The sequence below is a fragment of the Scheffersomyces xylosifermentans genome, assembly GCF_036884685.1.
Source record: "Scheffersomyces xylosifermentans strain CBS 12540 chromosome Unknown RJT20scaffold_2, whole genome shotgun sequence".
Taxonomy (NCBI): Eukaryota; Fungi; Ascomycota; class Pichiomycetes; order Serinales; family Debaryomycetaceae; genus Scheffersomyces; species Scheffersomyces xylosifermentans.
In genome coordinates this window covers 70,368-90,520 of record NW_027042940.1, presented here as the reverse complement: position 1 = coordinate 90,520, position 20,153 = coordinate 70,368, and the positions used below count along the sequence as shown (strand labels likewise).

Genomic DNA, 20,153 nt, shown 5'->3' with positions numbered 1-20,153 from the left:
CCCATCAGAAGAATGGAGTTAAATCTGAAACTGAAATCCGGCACCATTACTTCACCCCACCTTTTGATTAGTGCGGATTATTTTCACAATGACTAAAACAACGCAAAAACTGTCTATCTGGTAGGGAGGGGGGGTAGTTAGCCTATCCAATATTTTAGCCGTGCCTTAGAGTTGTCACTCCGTCAGAGTTTACGCTGATACACCTCCATTGCGTCCGATCATTTTAATGAAGACTCTCTTAGCTATAGCAAATCCCCTCTCATGCCACGGGCAAAGGTCTAGCCCGAATGCCGTATACTAACCTTGGGTCGATTTTTCTTTGCACTGATAATGTGCAGTGATATTCGTCTATTTTTCTCAGCATTTTTTCTTATCCAAAACTTGTTCATTTTTTTTTTAGTTTTACTAGCAAGCTATCCACCATTTGAGTTTAGGATAAGTAAAAGCCAAGCACCCCAGTGTTTGCTGGAATTCACTAGAAATTTCTCATTTCAGTTAATCTATGGATTTCTTGTCGTCTGGGTATGCACACCACAGTAGGCGTGGGCTTCAATGGCGGAGCATCGGCTAATGGTTAGGAGATGAAGATAGATAAGACCCCGGACTAATGAACCGCCTTTGTCGTCCGAGTGTTAACGGTTAACGTTATCCTTAAAAATGCTAGATCTGGAAAGGTACTGCTAATTTGACATGATATCAATTCAATCTTCGTACATTCCTGTGGAGTTTTACGTGCTAAGTCACGCTTTTTTCTGTTGCACCCTAATGAGGCGCTGCATAACCAATAGAATTATGGAGGTTATGATTTGTGATGGATTTATATACGGATATAGTAAGAGTATGAAGTACGATAAAAAAACAATGAAGTACGCATTTCAACGATTATTTTGTAAGTATAGTCAATTGATATGTGTTTGGCTCTATTATAGTGCCACAATAGAAAAGTAAGCGATCCCTATTATGGAGTTGTGATACAGGCGGCCACTGACTGCTACGTTGTATTTTATGGCAACATCTGAAAACAGCTTTTTTAACGAGAGTATTTCCAGAAGGACCCGACAACCAAAGGCTAGGGATGATATAAAAGAATAGTGTAGACTTTAGAACCTATAAGAGTGGGGTATAATTGTACTATTTCAGCCGGTAATTATTGTATTGCACGGGTGGAACGACGCAATTCACCAATACGTGACGGCATTCGTTGCATCTATGACTCCGCTTCTGATGTACTTCTTTAAACAACACCTTTAGACATGATATATGCGAATAATATGGTTTAGGGAAGTGAAAGAAACTATATTATCTTCATCTAGAGAGAAACTGGGTATTCAAATAACTGTAGAGTGCAGATATGTTAAACTTTGTACATTCCAAGTCTTCTATTGTTAGTTCCTCCTTCATTTCCTAGACCTCCTCCAGTAGACGAGTTGTTTATATCGCCTATTCCAGTACAGGCGGAGCCATAGTAGTCTTGACACAAACCACTACCAACAGGAGATAATGGAGGAATGACGAATAGAGTAGGATAATGACTGTAGAAGTTTGTTTCTCCTTGCTGCCAAGGGAGTTCATCAACATTCTTTTTATCATACTTCTTCTTTAACATTGCCTGTCTCTTCTCAGAAAACGTGTTAGGAATAACTATAGCATTGTGAATGCTGATATGAGTCAATCCTATTGAGTTAACAAATAGGGGATTGGTCTTCATTTCCTTGGAGTCTTTGGAATTCAAAATCCCAATGACTTTGGTTGTTAACGAGCTTCTCGTTGCCACACAGTAGGAACAGTAACAAATGGAGTATTCTTTCTTGAATTTCCACTTGTAGAGTCTAGAAGTGTTTTCAAAACTTTCATCTAATTTAGACGACTCAATTTTATCGTCATGGTCAATGACAGCTCCTTCCTCCGTGTTAAGGCAATCTATAAAGTAGTAGTACAATGATAACTGGTGAGTATGCCATACAATATCAATGTCCAAAGTTGGGACTAAAACTTGCGTTGGATATAACACTGTCAACATCTTGAAGAATCGAGAATATCTTATAGTGGCTTCCGCCAATGTCTCTTTAATGTTGGCACTATGTAGCCAATCAAAATCGTTCATCTTCTCTACGAACCTATCTTGCCTTAAGACACATCCAACTAAGTCTTCCCAAATCATTAAGCCCCCTGGGACAGTCAAATGAATTAAGTTCATCAGAAAGTACAACCTAAGGATTAACTTTAACTGAACAACATGATTTTTCACTTTAAAGCTAGCTCTAATAGATTCCTCCAAAGTTCTCTTCCTTATATTATCTAAACCAGAATGGATTCGAAACTTGGCTTTCACTATCCCGTCGGTTAGTTTTGCATCTCTACGACGCCGTATTTCACGACCAGATATGATTCCAGAGAAAAAGACGAATAGTCCTGCCATGGGAGTGGTCTTCGTCAAGTCGGCATACAATTGTCGTTTTCGTAACTCTTCATGAGTGATTAACTCGGCAAAATCACACTTGCAATCTTTGCAATTCTTCAATTGAGCAAACGATTCGTCTGCAAATCCTGTCTTGGTATCAGTAGTGTAAGGAACATCTCTGATCATGACTTCATCACAGATCGGACAAGAGATACTTACCAAGCCCTCGAACATTGAAAACGACTCAAAATCATACATAGAGTCGTTAGGATCATTACTAATGGGTCTTATCACGTCTAAGTAGCCGTCTATAAGTTCTTTGCTAGGAGAGTACTCAAATGTCACATCATTGATGGACTCACTGATCTTCCTCAAAGGGAGAGGGAATGTTGCAAATGAGAGAATATCGTTTCTGACGCAGTTGTCATAGAAACTCTTTGGGTTTAATAAGAAAACCTGCCATACCATTATGACATCTAATGGGGGAAGCAAATTGTCCAATGTCTGAATAACAAATTCATTTCTACTAAAGCCTTTTTCGAATACAGCTCTCTCTACTTTCGGAGATACACTTAATTCTCTAAAATACTTCTTCAAAGCAGTGATGAAGACAATAAATTTCCTCACAGCATTGGTAACGAAGACCTGCCAATTCTTTATGGCAAAGGCGTCCAGTTGTCCCTTTGTTATCTTCTTTCTTAGGACACCAAATGCCCTCAATAGCTTCAAATGGCAAATAGTATCAGCAATTGAGGGAATGTGGTCATCAAAATGTAGACCTTTTCTTCCAAATTCTTTGTCATGGAGAACCCTGGTATGATCCAAGTTCTTAGCGAATCGGTAGCAGAAATAAGACTTTTTTTCTGCAGACTTGAGTACCTCGATATATACATTGCTTGCTGGTGTCATCTTTAGAGAGGTGAGTTAAAAACAATTGTACCATGCAAATCTTCTGCTGAAACGTAGAACATTTATCTCGGCTTTATTAAATAGTTCTGCTATTTGGATAACGACCGTGCCTCGGGAAAGTGCCTGGGAAAGTGGCCGCACTTTGCAAGACGGCTGAAGCTCTTCTACGACAATGCTGCGATCCAGGGCTGTAGTATCTTTCGTAACAAGTACCAGCCTTCAATGACATAGCATTGCACATATCAGCCCATGAAGTTGTCTTGTCTCGGTGTATAAGGGTTCTATCATTCCAGTCAACTTTTAAAGCGTTCCAGTCAACTCAACATCAGTTCGTAAGTTCCACTTTACGAGTCCGTAGTAGGGAGAATACTTTTTTTCTTGGCACGTCAAACGTTTTTTCAGGGTCTCTGCTTTACCTGTACCTGTTCGGATATTAAACAAATACATGCGACAAAACAATGGAGTGGGGAATAGTTCTAGTCTTAAGAAGAAGATGTTACTTACATATGGCGTGTTCCTAATGTAAAGTTACTCGGAAAAACAGATCTAGCTTGGGTTCATTCGTCAACGAGCCTCAAAGCACTATTTTGCACCCATTTTTGAACCTTGTGTGGCCGCTTCTAAAAGAGCGGGTACGACTTGAAAGGAAGATAGATTACCGCTTGTTGGACAAATCCCCTTTTTCTTTTTGATACAACGTGATACTGGTATTATTAACCTGAGCCTGGCTTCACTAAGTAATCTTTCATGCTCTGAATAAAAAAAAACGTATTTATCCATTGCCTATGGAAATTATTTGGTCAATACTGCTGTAGACAAATCGGTGGATCGCTTTGGGATACTTTGTAGGATTGTGTCAAATGTATAAAAGTAAGACCAGCCAATATAACAGTCTATATATTATTAGAGACATTAATATACCTGTAAGCGAAACATGATCAGCACTGAATCTTGAGCTTAATAATCAAAAGCAACGGTAAGCTGAACAACAGTTCAAGATTCTCAAATATAATGACTCTTTAAAGAGACCACCCAAGATATTAGATTTAGTGTGTATCATATTTTTATTATACGAAATATTGAATCAACTAAGAAATATACTTTTACACTAGACATATCTATCTCAATCCACATCAATGTTTAATGTAATTCAATGAGCAGAGAGTAACGAAAAATACAGGGAATATAAGTTGTAGAAAGAAAACATCAATTGTTTAGGTTGGGAAGAAGGTCTATTTATGGATTAGCGATACGTCTTTGCTTCACACAATGGTTATTTACTATTCTTGCTTAGTTCCTTTCAAAACAGTGGGATATTCATGGACCACGGGTAGATATTTCAAATTTAAATACTAAAGAGACCAGAACGAAGTACTCCAGTTTGGATGCCGTTCCTAATAAGGCCTCTGCAACCTCTACCATTAGTCGCTGCGTCAGCATTACCCGCAAAACTTGATATATCACTTATACCGGTACACGTAGATCCGTAATAAGCCTGACACAAACCTATGCCAACTGGGGATAATGGAGGAACAACAAAGAGATGTGGGTAGTGATTATAGGAATTTGCTTGACCCTCTTGCCAAGGGAGTTCATCGACCTTTCTCTCGTTGTATTTTGTCATTAACAATTCCTGTCTTTTCTCTGCGAAAGTATTTGGTATCACTATAGCATTGTGAATACTGATATGAGTCAAACCCACCGAATTAACAAAAGAAGGAGTAGCTTTGACATCCATCACATCGCTATTGTTTGGAGTTTTTGAATTTGAATTGAAAATTCCAGTCAATTTGGTTTTCACGGATCCTTTAACAGCCAAGCAATAAGCACAGTAGCATACACAGTACTCCTTTTTGAACTTCCACTTGTAAAGTTTAGTTGTCTCTTCAAAACTATAATCTAATTTGGTTGACTCAATCTTGTCATCATGGTCAACGACTGCTCCGAGCTTTGAGTTGAGACAGTCCACGAAGTAGTAATTCAAGGACAACTGATGTGTATGCCATATAAGATCAATATCTAAAGTTGGGACTAATACTTTACCTGGATAGAATACGGTTAACATCTTGAAAAACCGAGAATAACGAAGAGTAGCCTCTGCTAACGTCTCCCTAATATTCACATTATATAACCAATTGAGGTCTTCCATCTTCTCTACAAATCTCTCCTGCCTTAATACACACCCTACCAAGTCTTCCCAGATTGCCACACCTTTAGGAACTGTCACATAAACCAAGTTCATCAGGAAGTACAACCGAAGAATCAATGTCAATGGTATACTATGCTGTTTCAATTTAAGACTTGCTCTAATTGATTCTTCTAGTGTCTTATTCTTCATGTCATCAATAGCATGTCTAATAAATTTAGATTTGACTACTCCGTTGGTGATCTGAGGATCTCTACGACTACGAACATCACGACCAGATATTCTTCCCGAAAAGTAAACATAAAGGCCTGCCATTGGGACAGCCTTTTTCACATCAGAATATAATTGTCGTTTTCGTAACTCTTCATGAGTGATTAACTCGGCAAAATCGCACTTGCAATCTTTGCAATTCTTCAATTGTGCAAACGATTCGTCTGCAAATCCTGTCTTAGTATCGTTGGTGTAAGGAACATCTTTCACCATGAATTCCTTGCAGATCGGACATGCGATACTTACCAAACCCTCGAACATTGAAAACGACTCAAAATCATACATAGAGTCGTTAGGTTCATTACTAATGGGTCTTATCACGTCTAAGTAGCCGTCTATAAGTTCTTTGCTAGGAGAGTACTCAAATGTCACATCATTGATGGACTCACTAATCTTCTTCAAAGGGAGAGGGAATGTTGCAAATGAGAGAATATCATTTCTGACGCAATTATCGTAGAAGCTCAGTGGATTCAATAGAAATGCATGCCACACCATTATCACATCTAATGGAGGAAGTAGGTTGTCAAGAATACTGATAACTTGTTCATTTCTGCGGAACCCTTTGTTGAAGATAGCGATCTCGTCGTTGGGAGATGTACGTTCTTCCCTGAGGTATTGCTTCAATGCTGTAACGAATACAATGAATCTTCTTACAGCATGTGTGACGAACACTTGCCAATTTTTAATAGCGTATGCATCCAGATTTCCCTTTGTTATCTTTTTCTTTAGTGTGGCAAATGCTTTTAATAGCTTCAAATGGCTTATGGAATCGGCAATTGAAGGAATATGATCTCCAACTTCACTGACCTGCTTATGGTACTCTTTATCGCTTAATAACTTAATTTTATCCAAGTTGTTCAGGTACCTGCAACTGGCATAAGACCTTTCTTCGGCGGATTGTAGCACTTTAATAAACGCATTGGACTGTCTTTCCAGCATTCTAAGTGTCTTTTAGCGATTGGTTGATAACAAAAAGCTCTTCAACGAAATCCATTAAATTCCATGTCTTCTTTACAAAGAAGATATCACTTTACATTAATAATCGTAAATTCACAATGCCTGCCCCACACTCTCCCCACAGGAGAGAAGGTGCATACAGTGGAGCCGCTCCTCGAATTGATTTCAAAGGGGGCTATGGAGCTTGTGATGTTTAAGCCACTTAACACATGTTGTGACTGTTGTGACTTTCTTTACTTAGGAATATACCGTATACCATTAGATGCGACTCCTAACCTCTTGAGATATTGTATTTTTTTAGATGTATTTTGCAGCCAATGTAGTTGTGGTAAACTGGGGAACTCAATTTTATCCAAGCAAAGAAAAAAAAAAAAAAAATTAGAACAATCTCAATGATATTCGGAGATAGTTGTAACTTCTCCGAAAGTATGGATTCTGCATCCAGACTGAAGATTATTACACAATGCATATGGACTCGGCCTGGCTGCAAAAAGTGGAGTCTGTACCTGTAGGTGTAACTGTAACTTCAAAGGAATTTGTGAACCATATCAGGTTTGTATGAGATATCCTTTTAATATTTTGTATTTCATTCCTTCGAATGCAGGGTTCTGCGGTATATGCGGTATATAGACACCACTTAGCAGGACGTTGGCCAACCAAGTTAGTGATTGGCACAAGCAGTAGAATGGTTGTATAATTGATTAACAGTAAACAATAAAATAAATAAAACACTATTTATAACTAAATGGGGCATAAATACCATTTGCAGAATTCTTTCCGCTTCCACGGGTTAAACCTCTACAACCTCCGCCTACCACTCCACATGTTCCACCGGCGTTACTTGAGTACTTAGAGACATCAGAAATTCCCGTACAGGCAGATCCATAATAATCCTGACATAAACCAATACCAACAGGAGATAATGGAGGAACGACAAAGAGGTGGGGATAGAAACTATAATTGTATGCTTGTCCCTGTTGCCATGGGAGCTCGTCCACATTCTTCTTAAGACACATCCAACTAAATCGTCCCAAATCGATAATCCCCCTGGAACTGTGAGATATATCAAGTTCATCAGGAAGTAAATCCTGAGAATTAATCTCAACTCTGGTGCTATGATTCTTTACCTTAAGACTGGCTCTAATAGATTCCTCTAAAGTTCTAGTCTTCATATTCTCCAAGCCGGCATGTATCAAGAACTTCGCCTTGACTGCTGCATTTGTCGCTTGAGCATCCCTCCTTTGACGGATATCACGACCCGATGTCCTTCCCGAAAAGTACACTGCAATTTGCAGATAGAATCGACAATTGCAGGAATATGATCTCCAAATTGAAGATCGTGTTTTTCATATTCTTTGTCACTTAGCAACTTCGCCTTGTCCAAGTTCTTGACATACTTAAAATCGGCGTTCTCGTCTACTGTCTTGAGCTCTTCGATAAACTCATTGCTCTTAGGTGTCGACATAATGAAGGTTTTGGTTTTCAAACCAGGTACTCAGATTTCCAAAGCCCCTTCAAAAATCGCACAGAAGTATCATTGCAGATTCGTTTCGTCCTTATACCATTTACTGCATTGCCCCATATACTAACGAGGACAGTAGGTGCGTGAATAGGACATCTCTTTTTCTACAATAGGTCATTTCTCTTGTGACACGTTACAATTCCACGGGCAACGAGCAACAACGGAGCACAAAGTAAATTATAATATAAGCATGAAGAAAATACATGGCATCGCACAATGTTAAAGGGTTCTAGGAAGGTGCACTTTAACCGTCGGTATGGCTTTATCGTTGATATACTTCACAAAAAAAAAAAGACTTAGATCAGGTGTAACCGATAGATGCAAAAGGAAGCGTACCACTTTTTCGATGGTATAGTCTACTAAGCCACTAAAAGTATCATTGGAGAGGATCCAGCGACGTACAGAAAGCCAAGCCTAGAGAGGAGTTATGGAGTACATCAATATCAACATCAACATAACAGCGGGAGTGAGAAGAGTATATGAAATAAGTCTTGCTGGGTTGATTGGATGGGCTCAGCCCCGATTGATAAGGAGATGATAAAACCCACATTCGTGGAGAAAAGGTTACTGAACTCCACAAGTTGTGAACAGCGAATTGAAACTGGGGCGGCGTAAAGGAGCCTTATTGGGGTTTCTGATGTAACAGTTAAGAGGTCTTGGTGGTATTTTGCAGGATCGGTTTAACTGTCGGAGCAGGGGCCGCTTCTCCACCAACCCCCAAGACTCACTCCTGGTCCAACTCAGATCTTGATTTCCTGGCAACGCATCCGTCTGCCACAAATCTATCTTAGGACTAGTTTTCTGCAGAGGATGGCCTGTAATATGATGAGAAATTAAATACAGTGCTTCAAATTTTGTAATGCAATTCTAATAGGAGGATTAAAGGCTTTACAACATACGATCATTTAGAAAATACGACACTAGAACTTGTTTCTAAAGAAAATACGGGAAACTCCTTTGGGTCTTTTAAAAAATACTTCATAATTAAAGGTTGTTTTACTATTTATCTCCCATATCTCCCATTTAGCCAATGATGTACCAAGAGAAATATTAATGCACCTCTTCATAAAAAGAAATGCCTTATCAGTAAAGAAGTAGTTTTTTTATCTTTTAAGGTTAAACTATCAGAAGATAAGATGATAAGATACCACAGATTTACATTTACTTGCCATCAACTCATGTTTTCCATTTACTCCATCCGAAGTATCCAACGAGTATATGCTCTGTGCCCCACTTCCTACCCCCAAAAGCCTCCTTAAAAAGGATCTCGCACAAAAAAAATTTTTCGATCTGAAAAATTCGTTTGACTGAAAATGAAATTGTGAATGGAAAGATGAAATGGTTGCATCTTTTAGGTCGTTACCAGTCAGTGCAATATGTCTGATTCCGATAACGATATCCTAGAATTGATTGACCAGGGATCGTACACTTATGCTCAATCGTTGATAGCGAAGAAGATAAAGAAATTCCCACAAAGATCCTACTACTATGCGTTGAACAATAAGATACTTCATAAACTTGGCAAGACAAGCCAAGCCCTCCAAAACAATGTTAAGCTAATGGAAAAGTACCCAAATGATCCGCAAGCAATTGCCTTATTGAATGAATTCTTTACTGAGATTGGAATGGACAAAGAAGCTAGTTTGGTATACGAGAATGTTATCAAAAGGTATCCGAACAACACCTCCTTGATTATCGAATGGTTTGAAAGCGCCATTGACAAATTTGACTTACGTTTATACAATCGAATCTTCCTAAACTTAAGCAAAAGTGATAAGAGTTCTCGATTGTATAAGTTCTGGTATGCTTTTAGTTATTACTTATTAATCTCTAATAGCACCAAGGCTGGTCTTATCGAGAAAGAACTAGACTTGTTCAAGACCCTTGGAACAAGAGTAATCGAAGAATTGAGACCTTTCCAGAACACTCAGGAGCTTTTTGTCTATGTCAGCTTGTTGAAAGCAAAGGGGAATTTCAATGGCATAATTCAACTTATAGAAAACGAATTATCATTTAACCTAGACTTAGATCTCAAAATTATCTTCTTAGAGGCTTTAAGTGAAAGCGAAAGCTGGCAAAAGTTGTTTGATTACTCTAGGAAATTAATTACCGAGGAAGACTTTAACGATTTCAATACTTGGAAGCTTTTATTAAAAGCATCTAAAAACTTGGGCTTATCGTTCGAATCAGTGAAATCAGAAATTATAGAGTCCCAAAAAATTACACGAAACTCTCTTTTGGCTGTGGTTCATTTGGCAGATTTGTATGAAAATGGAGCTTTGTTTGAAGCAGTTACAACGTATTATCAAAGCTTCAATCGGAAGTTGTGCTGTTTTTTTGACTTGAAGAACTACATTGATAAAATTGATAACGAAGCTTTCCTTGAGATGGTGAAGGAGTCAACTGCTGACATACTATCTGGTACACCTTCCACTACAAATGATCTCATTTCCTTGGTGAACAACCAAAAGTTTGTTTACTTGTTGAGCAAAGACAATATTGATATCAAGGAGTATATTTCTACCAACTGGAAGATTTACAATATTTTTAAAGATAATAAGAATATTCGTGGAGGAGAATTTGATAACAATCCAATTAACGAGTTGACTCTAATCACTATTATAACTGAATTGTCCATTGATGATTCAGTTTCAAATATTATTAAGAATATAGCGGTTATCGAGCATTTACTAATCAACGATATGTACAACCACAAATTGAAATTATGGCTCATGAAATTATACGCAAATATCAATTCCACAAATTTGATCATATTTAACTACCAAAAAATGAAAATAAAGATGATACAGCACGAGACTCTTAGTCACTATCTATACACGGTGAACCCTTCGAAGCAGCATTTGACCGACTTCGTTAATATCTATCGATTCTACTTGACTTCTAATGAAGAAGTTAGATCTAGTGTTGTTCTGGGATTCGAAAAGGGTATCTTCAACAAATTGGAAAGTTTCATTAACTTTGGCTCCAGGCTCGCTGATTCAATATCCCGATACCACATCATTTTGACTATTATTAGATTCTCCTTCGTTTTAGGAGATCACAACTATTTGAACTACTTTACCAATCAGCTCAGGAACAATGCAAACAAAATATTGTCCCAAAAAGAATTCTTAGATAATAGAGACTACACCAGTGAATGGAAGTTCGGCTTAGCAGGCGAAGGCAAATATTTCGACCAAAGCTTGTTGAAAGAACCTCATGATCCCTCTAAGACTAATGATTCTATGATTAAGTTGAATATTTTGAGATATTTAATCATTTTTGAGGATAGAGAAGAATCAACAAACAAATATATGAAGCAGTTCAATAAAATTGCTTCAAATTACAAACCGCAGTTACAGTTCGATGTTTTACTACTCAAGCTCCATTTGAATATCTTAAAACTATTTAAACAAAGTTCCAATTTGAATGCTAATGAACAGCAGTCTATTTTGAACTATTTATTGAAGAACTTGAAGTTCGATAAGATCAAATCCATTTTGATTCCTTCAAGTTTATTGTCTTGGCAATTGAACCATAACCTTATCAACCTCGCAGAGTTTGTTAAAATAGTGAACTATTTGTCCAAGCGTACCCCTGGAAATTCATTTATTCAGCAATTGAAGCCTTGTCTTGATCAATTGGTTAAGGATTTGAAGAAAATGAATGTACTTGACGCTGAATTGAAGGAACTCGAAAGTTTACAATCAAAAATTCAAATTACAGAAGTTGATGGTGTCAAAATCGACGAGACATTTAAATTGTTGCACGATTCTATTGAAGAGTCGACTGTTTCTTTCCTTAAGACCTTGTGAATAGTCTATCATAACCATGTATAGTGTTAAAACTTAATTAAAGAACCATATCCGAATATTAAAGTGCAGGTTGACCGTAAAAGTTGATTTTATCCATGCCAAACTTTGACAAGAGCTCTGCTAGAGATATCCTACTACTCAAACTGAGTGCATCCACTTCTATCTTCTCTTCACGTTAGTTTGTCACCATCTTCACTGAAATTCAGCAGAGCGTATACCCAACATGGTGATCATTTCATTGATTCTCTTAAGGCCCAAGTTTAGGAGATACCGCCTATGGTTTAGATCCGTTTCTGTACCATTGATTTTGAATTCATCTCTCACAAACCTTAGCAAATCCTGCTTCTCGTGGCTACGGTATACTATCCTGAGAAGGTCTCTATAAATGCCTTTAACCCGTTGCCTGAAGAGAAACTCTTCTAATGGCAAGGCATTGGCAAACCTCGACTTTATCTTGGAGTTTTTTGGTGGTTTGATAGTGGAAGCAATATTTTTCTTACTCGGTAAGTACAACCGAGGTATAGTCGAGAATCTTCTAATCATCTTAATGGTGATAATAAAGAAAGAACTCATGAAAACCTCTGCTCCCAGGCTAAGTCCGCTTTTTCACTATTATGTTTTGTTATGTGCAGTAATCTTATATAGAGGACATCATGTACCTGAGACATTTAGGATATTTGCGACAAATTTCGACATTAACAGTTTAACCTTATTTTTCTCAGAAGAGGTTTCTACTGGCTATGTTAAGCATTACTACTATCTAAAGTAAAGAAATGAAATGAAATGAATTGTGAAGTATACACTCAGACATTTGATCAAAGATGAGATTCCTACTACTGCTGAATTTCTTAAAATTTGACTTGATTACTTAACGAACAATCTATATCTCACTCTAAAGCTATTTTGCACCCAATTATAATCCCAACCAGTAGAAGGTCTTGGATGTCTCAAAGGAACCTTCATTGGTAATGTTGTCAGAACTGTTACCAACCAAAACATTGTATTTACCCTTAGAAGATTCCCATTTACTATGGTAACCGTTCCAGAAAGAAGTGGCTTCTTTGATTGAGATCGTCAAATTAACAGCCTTGGTCTCACCGGGCTTGACGAAAACTTTTCCGAAGTCCTTCAATTCTTTTACTGGTCTGTTGATACTTGGTTTCACCTCTTGAATGTACACTTGGACAGTCTCGGAACCAGCAACCTTTCCAGTGTTGGTGACGTTAACAGAAATGGCAACATTTTGATCATCGGCCTTTACAACCAAGTCCTTGATTTCGAATGTAGTATAAGATAAACCAAATCCAAATGGGAATAAGACATCTTTTCCAATCTTTTCGTAGTATCTGTACCCTACAAATACATCTTCTCCATACCAAACTTGCCCATTGTTGGAACCAAAGTTAAGGTAAGATGGATTATCCTGGATCTTTTTTGGGAAAGACATAGACAACTTTCCTGAAGGGTTAACATCTCCAAATAAAACATCAGCGATCGTATTACCCAATTCATTACCACCGTACCAAGCGTGGACTAAAGCTGGGACTTTGTCCGCCCATGGCATAGTGACCGGAGAACCAGATTGATTAACCACAACAACATTCTTATTTACCTTCAAGACCTCTTCAACCAATTCGTTGGTGAATCCCGGAATGTCCATATCTGGACGGTCAAAACCTTCGGATTCCCATTCCTTGGAAAGACCTACAACCAAGACAACCTTGTCAACCGACTTGGCAACTTCTACGGCCTTCATGATCTCTACGTCATCTGGAGAGTTGATTCCAAAGCCGAAGAAAACACCACCGATCTCTTGGCAAGTGTCGTCCAAAGTGTACGTGGGAGAGGAACCAAACTCGCAGACGACATGGTACTTTTTGCCCTTCTCCAAGAAGATAGTTCCCCTTTCTTCACGAGTACCCAAACCTAAGAAAAAGGCATCACCCTTGGTCTGCTTGGTTTTGTTGTCTGCAACTAACTTTCCATCTACAAAGATTTGAGCAGTACCCAAACAAGAAGCTCCAAAATCATAGTTAGCGGACTCTTCTGGGATAAAGTAACCAGAGAAGTCAGCGTAAAACAACAATTGACCTGTAGGTAATTTAGCACTCGTAAAATCTGAGAGGAAAAGTTTGGAGGTTTTGAGTAAATATTCGTCGACCAACTCTCTGTTTTCTACACCAGGAGCGTGCTTGTAGAACTTAGCGGTAACACCCTTTTCACCTTTCTCATTAACCAAGATGTCACCAACATCAGGTAAGCACTTGTCTAAGAAAGCTCCCAAAGCGTACTCTAATTTTACCGTATTTCCACCCTCTTCGATCTTGTTTTTAATACCTTCCCAAGGGGTAATCTTGTAACGGGTGGTAAGAGAGGCAGATCCGCCTCCAGAATCTTGGGCAACTTTGGCATTAGGTCCAATTACAGCAATTTTCTCTTGGCCTTTAACAGCGGTCTTTGACAATGGCAAGATGTTTCCTTCGTTTTTCAATAAAACAATGGACTCATCTCCGACCTTTCTTAAAATGGCACTGGCACTAGCATCTTCGTTGGCACTTTCAACCACATCCTCTGGAATATCAGCTTTCAAAGCTCTGTTTACCAATTTCAACACATATCTAACGTTTTCATCAATCACAGAAGTGTTAATTCTGTTAGATTGGACGTCATGAAGTGTCTGGAGGGCCAATCTGAATCTAGTTGGACCTGGCATCTCCAAATTCAATCCAGCTTCTAAAGCCTGTTTCGTAGAGTACGTTCCGAACCAGTCGGACAAAGTAGCCCCTTCATACTTCCATTCCTTTCTTAAAATGTCAGTCAAAATTTCCTTAGATTCTGCAACATGAACTCCATTGACTTTGTTATAAGCTGTCATTAATGCCCCAGGATCTGCGTCTCTCAATGCGATCTGGAATGGTTTCAAGTAAATCTCTCTGAAAGCACGGTCCGTAAGCAAAGTGTCCACACCTCTTCTATCATCTTCCTGATCATTACAAACAAAATGCTTAAGACATGCTACAACATTTTCATTTTGCATTCCTTTAATAATGTGAGAAGCAGCATGTCCCGATAAGAGAGGATCTTCCGAATATGACTCGAAAGCACGTCCTCCTAAGGGAGATCTCACGATGTTAGAAGTGGGTCCCAAAATTACATGAGCTCCCTTCATCTTGGCCTCTTTTCCCATGAGTTCACCAGCTTCGACCAAAAGGTCCTTGTTGAAGGTGGCTGCTAAACCGGTTCCGCAAGGAAAGCAGTTTGAAGGAACGGAGTCGAAAAATTTGGTACCCCTAATACCGTTTGGGCCATCAGAGACTCTGATTGAAGGAATGTTCAATCTAGGAATTGGCACGGTGTGCCAGAAGTCCTTACCAGCCAATAACGAGATTTTCTCAGGGATAGTCAACTCCTCGATCAAACGATCGATATCTAATTCTTGTACACCCATAGCGACAAATGTAAAATGCAGAGTATATGGATGCCTAACTAGTAGAATTGAGAAAAATTGAAAATTTCAATACAGTGAGGAACTAAATGCTTATATATACCCATAGCTAAATAGGGGAACTTTCCCATTGTTCTTTCACACCAGCCATCAGGTGGTCTGGCACAATGGTTGATCAAGATTTGACAAATCCAGGGACTTGACAGATCTGTGAATCTTCAACATTATCACCCAACCGTTGATAACTAAGCATTTCGAGTATTGACTGGAGGCAGCTTCGAGGAATCAAGACATGACAAGTTGTGTTATTTTTAGCGTAACAATGGTCTCTCCATGTTACTCAAGTTACTTACGGTTCTTTCGGTGTCATTCACATCATAACCCATTATGTTCCATAACATAATTGGAGCCCATTCCAAGAAAACGTTAGAGAAACTTCGATTACGAGTGGAGGTGTTTCCCTATTTGGCCATCTTCCCGTGATATCAACAACCAGAGAAGGGTTCGGTACCGTAAGCGGAACAGTACCCAATTCTGGGGGAACATAGTGGGGAAGTGGGATGATCAGCTTGTTTTGACTTCGAAAGTTAACTACCGCATTTTAGATAATTTTAGGTGGTTGGGTATGAGGCACCAAATATTGCAAAAGTGGGAGAAAGACCACAAAAACATTCGGGACGGAAGCTGAATCCAGCATGCACTCAGAAACCACAGGAACCTGTAAAATGGTAAAAATGTCTGGCAGCAGAAAAGTGTCTGATTAACAAAGTGCTATTATAAACTTTTACATTTTAAACTGCGCGTAAAAAATATGATATTAAGCTAATTTGAATGAAAGGAGGGGGGAAGAGGGGGGGCTCTTAGGATGCTGCGGGTAGCCCTCTTCAAACCTTTACCCATGGGCAGAAAATATGGAAAATATGGGGTACTGATTGTACACTTTCTGTTGTGCTTCACCTGAAACCATTGAAACTACTACCAAGTGCAACCTAGTAATAGTACGCAACCAACAAACAAATAGGCAAAAGTTCCATGTTCGGGATATTGGCTGTGAAATATTCCCATCCTTGGAACAAACCCCTGCTTTGTGTCGCAGCGTAAGGTCATCAAATAGTCTTTCTCACACAGATGACCATTGTGAGTCAAACACGGTTTTCATTGTACGTTGGTAGACAGTTTTGTCACCAAGGTAGAGATTTTGTTTGTTTTGTTATTCCGTTTCTTAGCGAATCAAGGGATTGTCCTCGGGCATCCGATTTTTCGCTACCATACTCAAATTTTGCATACTGGCATCATACAAAAGTTTCTATGTTCCAAATATGTGTTTTGTGCAGAAACGAGCCTGGACCTTCCGTAGACCACCAGGCAAGTGAATCCGAAGGCAAGTGTTAACAGTTATCGTTTTCAGGACCTTGTATAAACTTTCAAGGATCTAACTTACGTAAAATTTAGCAATGCGGAGTATAGCAAGGGTAAAACACATACCAAGTCAAGAAGTTGGGGAACGATCTCCTGGAATCCAGGAGGGTCAATAAAGCCCTTATCTATAACCAAATTGAGCTTCCTATTACTCAGATTGGCCATGGGGAATATAAAATAATCGTGACAGAAAAGCAGCACAAAAGCCGCTTATGAGACCCTCATTGTTTCTTACTGTTGGACACACTCACTAACGTTCCGTAGCGGTGAAGTCCTTGTCTTCAGCTCAGTGCTAGACCAGAGCACTTGTTGCCCCCCCTGTTAGTTAGATCCAATGCGGGCCCATTGCCTAAACTGAAAACCACACGAATTTTGCTTTATTTTTTAGGCGCACCTCAATAATCCTGGGGTAAGTGGGGTTGGTGCCAACCTGTAATATTGAACAGGTGGGGCCTTTGCATGTTGTCACCTGCACGCCAGGGAGCTGTTTCCGAAAAGGGTGCCGTACGCGCAGAATTTCACACATCCCCGTGTAGAATCAGTGGTTATGGATAGCTGGTAAGGTGATGTAAATATAGACCCTCGTAAAGAGAACGAAAGAAGACATAACAGCTAACTAAACCAACGTCTGAGCAAATCCGCATGGTATGATATCGGACAAGAGGAAGGAGAAAGAGCGTGAACATTTTACAAAAAACCCTCTTACCAATAGTTGACACGATGTTGCAACAATTTTGCACCCATATACAGAAGAGGAATGACCGTGCGATGAGATGAGATGAGATGAGATGAGGTTACAACATGACACGAGTCAAAAAATGGTCCATTCTATAGTAATAATAGTAATGATAGGAAACATACAAATCTACCTTAAAATCAATAACGACCATGTATTTGGTTTCTACTTCTCAGACGTATTCATGTACCATAAACAGTACCCGTTAACATAACTAAACAAATAAAAAACCGTTATCGATAGGATAAATTAAGCTAATTTCTATGAACCACCATTATCCTTTTTTTTGCAATTCTCCTATATTCTATAACTTCGTAATTTTTAAAAACATTAGTACTCCTTTAAGATTTTGTTCAACTCCTCTCTTTGCTTGATGTTCTCAAACTTGAAGGAAGCAGCTAATTCGTCCAACTCTTCAAAGCTCAAGTCGGTGAACAAGTCAGCGTACTCGTGTTGAGCAATTTGAGAGAACAACATGTCCTTGGTAACTCTGAACAAGTAATCTTGGACAGTCCAACCGTGTGGGTATAAAGCCTTGTGGTACTTCTCTGGAGTGTTGTCATGGATGTGCTTAATCAAGTCTTGGTACAACTTGTTGTAAGCTGGGTCAATATCGTTACCCCATCTGTCCAAACCTAACTTCTTCTTCTTCAATAACCAAGCACCGAAGACCTTGTACCACTTGGAGTCTGGAGAGACGTAAGTCAAACCTTGGTATCCAATATCCTTGTATAACCAGATAGACCAGGAGATTGGAGAGTTGTCACCAGATGGGTCACCCTTGGCGTAAACTGCCAATTGGTCCTTCAAGACATTGTAACGAGCTCTGTTGATGGTGTCTGGGTCTTCATCACCTCTTTCCTTAGAAGCGAAAACTGGACCGAATTCACCATTCCATACTGGGACGTTGTATTTCTTTTGGTATGCAATCTTTCTCTCGTATTGAGTTTGCAACTTGGTCTTCTGAGCCTCAGTACCTTCGTAAAGAGTACCAGCGATGTTTGGGAAACCGAAAGTAGAGTAGTCGTGGATAGAGTAGACAGCGTTCTTAATGAACTCAGATGGAGGTGGGAATTGTGTGAAATCCATAGAGTAAGTGTTACCGTCAAGGAAGAAGATGTGGTTTGGATCAACCTTTCTGACTTCCTTGTCTAATCTCTTGTAGAAGTTAACTAACTTGGAGTGGTCTGGAGAAGCTGGCTCGTTCAATGGATTGTAACCAGCAACCCAGGTGTTGTCCTTGTAGTGCTTGGCAAGCTCAACCCAAAGGTTAACCATGGCGTCCTGGAATACCTTAAAGTCCCAGAAGATGGACTTGTGGATACCAGAGTCAGCGTGCCAGTCTTGGTTTTGACCACCTGGGGTGGCATGAAGATCCAAGATGGTGTAAATACCGTGTTTGGAACAGATGTCAACGACTCTGTCTAATCTTTCAAAACCCTTTGGAATGATCTTGAACAAGTCATCTTCATCATCAATGAAATGACGGTAGTTGAATGGAATTCTCAAACAGTTGAAACCCAACTCGTTCTTGTAGAATTCAGCATCCTTTTCAGTCCAGAAGTACTCGTAGAACTTTTCAAAGAAGAAGTCGAATTTCTCAGCACCAATCTTCTTCTTAAGAACCTTCTTGTGTTCGGTTTCGTGACCTGGGTAACCAGTGATGAAGTTCTCCATGTTAAGGTGACCACCAATGGCAGTACCGACAAGAACGACTGGCTTGCCATCGGCATCGACGATCTTAGTGTCCTTGGTAGTTAAGAATCCAGTAGACATGTTAATTTAGAGTTGAAATAAGGTTACTATTAGTGTGAGTACAATTCTAGCAAACTCTGAGGAATAAAATATGAGTAAGTACGATTGTTAGTACCTAAAGGATACGGTATCCTTATATACCCTGAAGATATAGGAGAAAAGGCCGGTAAAATTAAGATAATTTACTGAAAAATTCGAATCTTTCCGAGTATTTCAACAGGCCCTGTCACCTGGACATCGCAGCCAGAGGTACCACCATCATTTCTATAAAAAGTATGGGGAAATGCCCCAGATCACGCTTGTACCTAACTCATGGGGCAGTTTGCACCCATACCGCCTGCCAACTGTCGCACCCCCAGATACCACTATTCGCCCAAAATTGTGTTGGACATAGTGAAAATCTCTCCACGGTTGGCACCTACCCAGTTCCTGGAACCACCTTACCGGCCTATACTGAATCAAAATCAGGTGGGCGTCGCTATACCCCAGAAAATCGTGGGAAGCTAATAGCGTGAAATTTTATTTGGCGGAGGTCCATCCTGTGGTTACTGCATATGTAACATGGACTGTATGTAATGCAATGCGGACGCATTTCTGTTTCGGGAAATTTGTCCGGTGGATAAGCGAATTTGGGCTTTGATATCATTATTTACACGATAATGTAGTAAGTTCCATCCATGGTGAGAGGAGGGGGTGAAAGTGGAGTAAGTGTTGCTGAGCATGCAGGACTGGAGAACGGTGAGCCCGGTTAGCTGTCGAATTCAGGTGGCAGGGAAGG

General features: G+C 39.4%; 6 protein-coding genes across 6 annotated transcripts; 1 reads left to right on the top strand and 5 right to left on the bottom strand. All coding sequences in view use genetic code 12, as the record gives it.

Moving 5' to 3' along the window:
* Positions 1 to 1,151: 1,151 nt before the first annotated feature.
* RJT20DRAFT_24017 (glycine-rich domain-containing protein) lies at positions 1,152 to 3,601 on the bottom strand. The gene has a single exon (XM_064919342.1). It carries the CDS (start codon positions 3,308 to 3,310, stop codon positions 1,355 to 1,357), a length of 1,956 nt encoding a protein of 651 aa, XP_064775558.1. The 5' UTR covers positions 3,311 to 3,601; the 3' UTR covers positions 1,152 to 1,354.
* A 1,023-nt stretch (positions 3,602 to 4,624) lies between these two features.
* On the bottom strand, positions 4,625 to 6,665 carry RJT20DRAFT_114352 (glycine-rich domain-containing protein; the record flags this gene model as incomplete). The annotated part of the gene is made up of 1 exon (XM_064915799.1): positions 4,625 to 6,665. One exon carries the CDS (start codon positions 6,663 to 6,665, stop codon positions 4,656 to 4,658), a length of 2,010 nt encoding a protein of 669 aa, XP_064775557.1. The 3' UTR covers positions 4,625 to 4,655.
* Positions 6,666 to 9,435: 2,770 nt separating this feature from the next.
* Positions 9,436 to 12,213, top strand: RJT20DRAFT_23794 (uncharacterized protein). The gene has a single exon (XM_064919339.1). It carries the CDS (start codon positions 9,582 to 9,584, stop codon positions 12,018 to 12,020), a length of 2,439 nt encoding a protein of 812 aa, XP_064775556.1. The 5' UTR covers positions 9,436 to 9,581; the 3' UTR covers positions 12,021 to 12,213.
* On the bottom strand, positions 12,213 to 12,593 carry RJT20DRAFT_2048 (uncharacterized protein; the record flags this gene model as incomplete). Its single annotated transcript, XM_064919264.1, has 1 exon — positions 12,213 to 12,593. The coding sequence occupies one exon, from the start codon at positions 12,591 to 12,593 to the stop codon at positions 12,213 to 12,215; it is 381 nt and encodes a 126-aa protein (XP_064775555.1).
* A 340-nt stretch (positions 12,594 to 12,933) lies between these two features.
* Positions 12,934 to 15,468, bottom strand: RJT20DRAFT_132953 (beta-glucosidase; the record flags this gene model as incomplete). Its single annotated transcript, XM_064918182.1, has 1 exon — positions 12,934 to 15,468. The coding sequence occupies one exon, from the start codon at positions 15,466 to 15,468 to the stop codon at positions 12,934 to 12,936; it is 2,535 nt and encodes an 844-aa protein (XP_064775554.1).
* A 2,235-nt stretch (positions 15,469 to 17,703) lies between these two features.
* RJT20DRAFT_125227 (glycoside hydrolase family 5 protein) lies at positions 17,704 to 19,466 on the bottom strand. The gene has a single exon (XM_064916433.1). The coding sequence runs from the start codon at positions 19,394 to 19,396 to the stop codon at positions 17,951 to 17,953; it is 1,446 nt and encodes a 481-aa protein (XP_064775553.1). The 5' UTR covers positions 19,397 to 19,466; the 3' UTR covers positions 17,704 to 17,950.
* Positions 19,467 to 20,153: the final 687 nt, after the last annotated feature.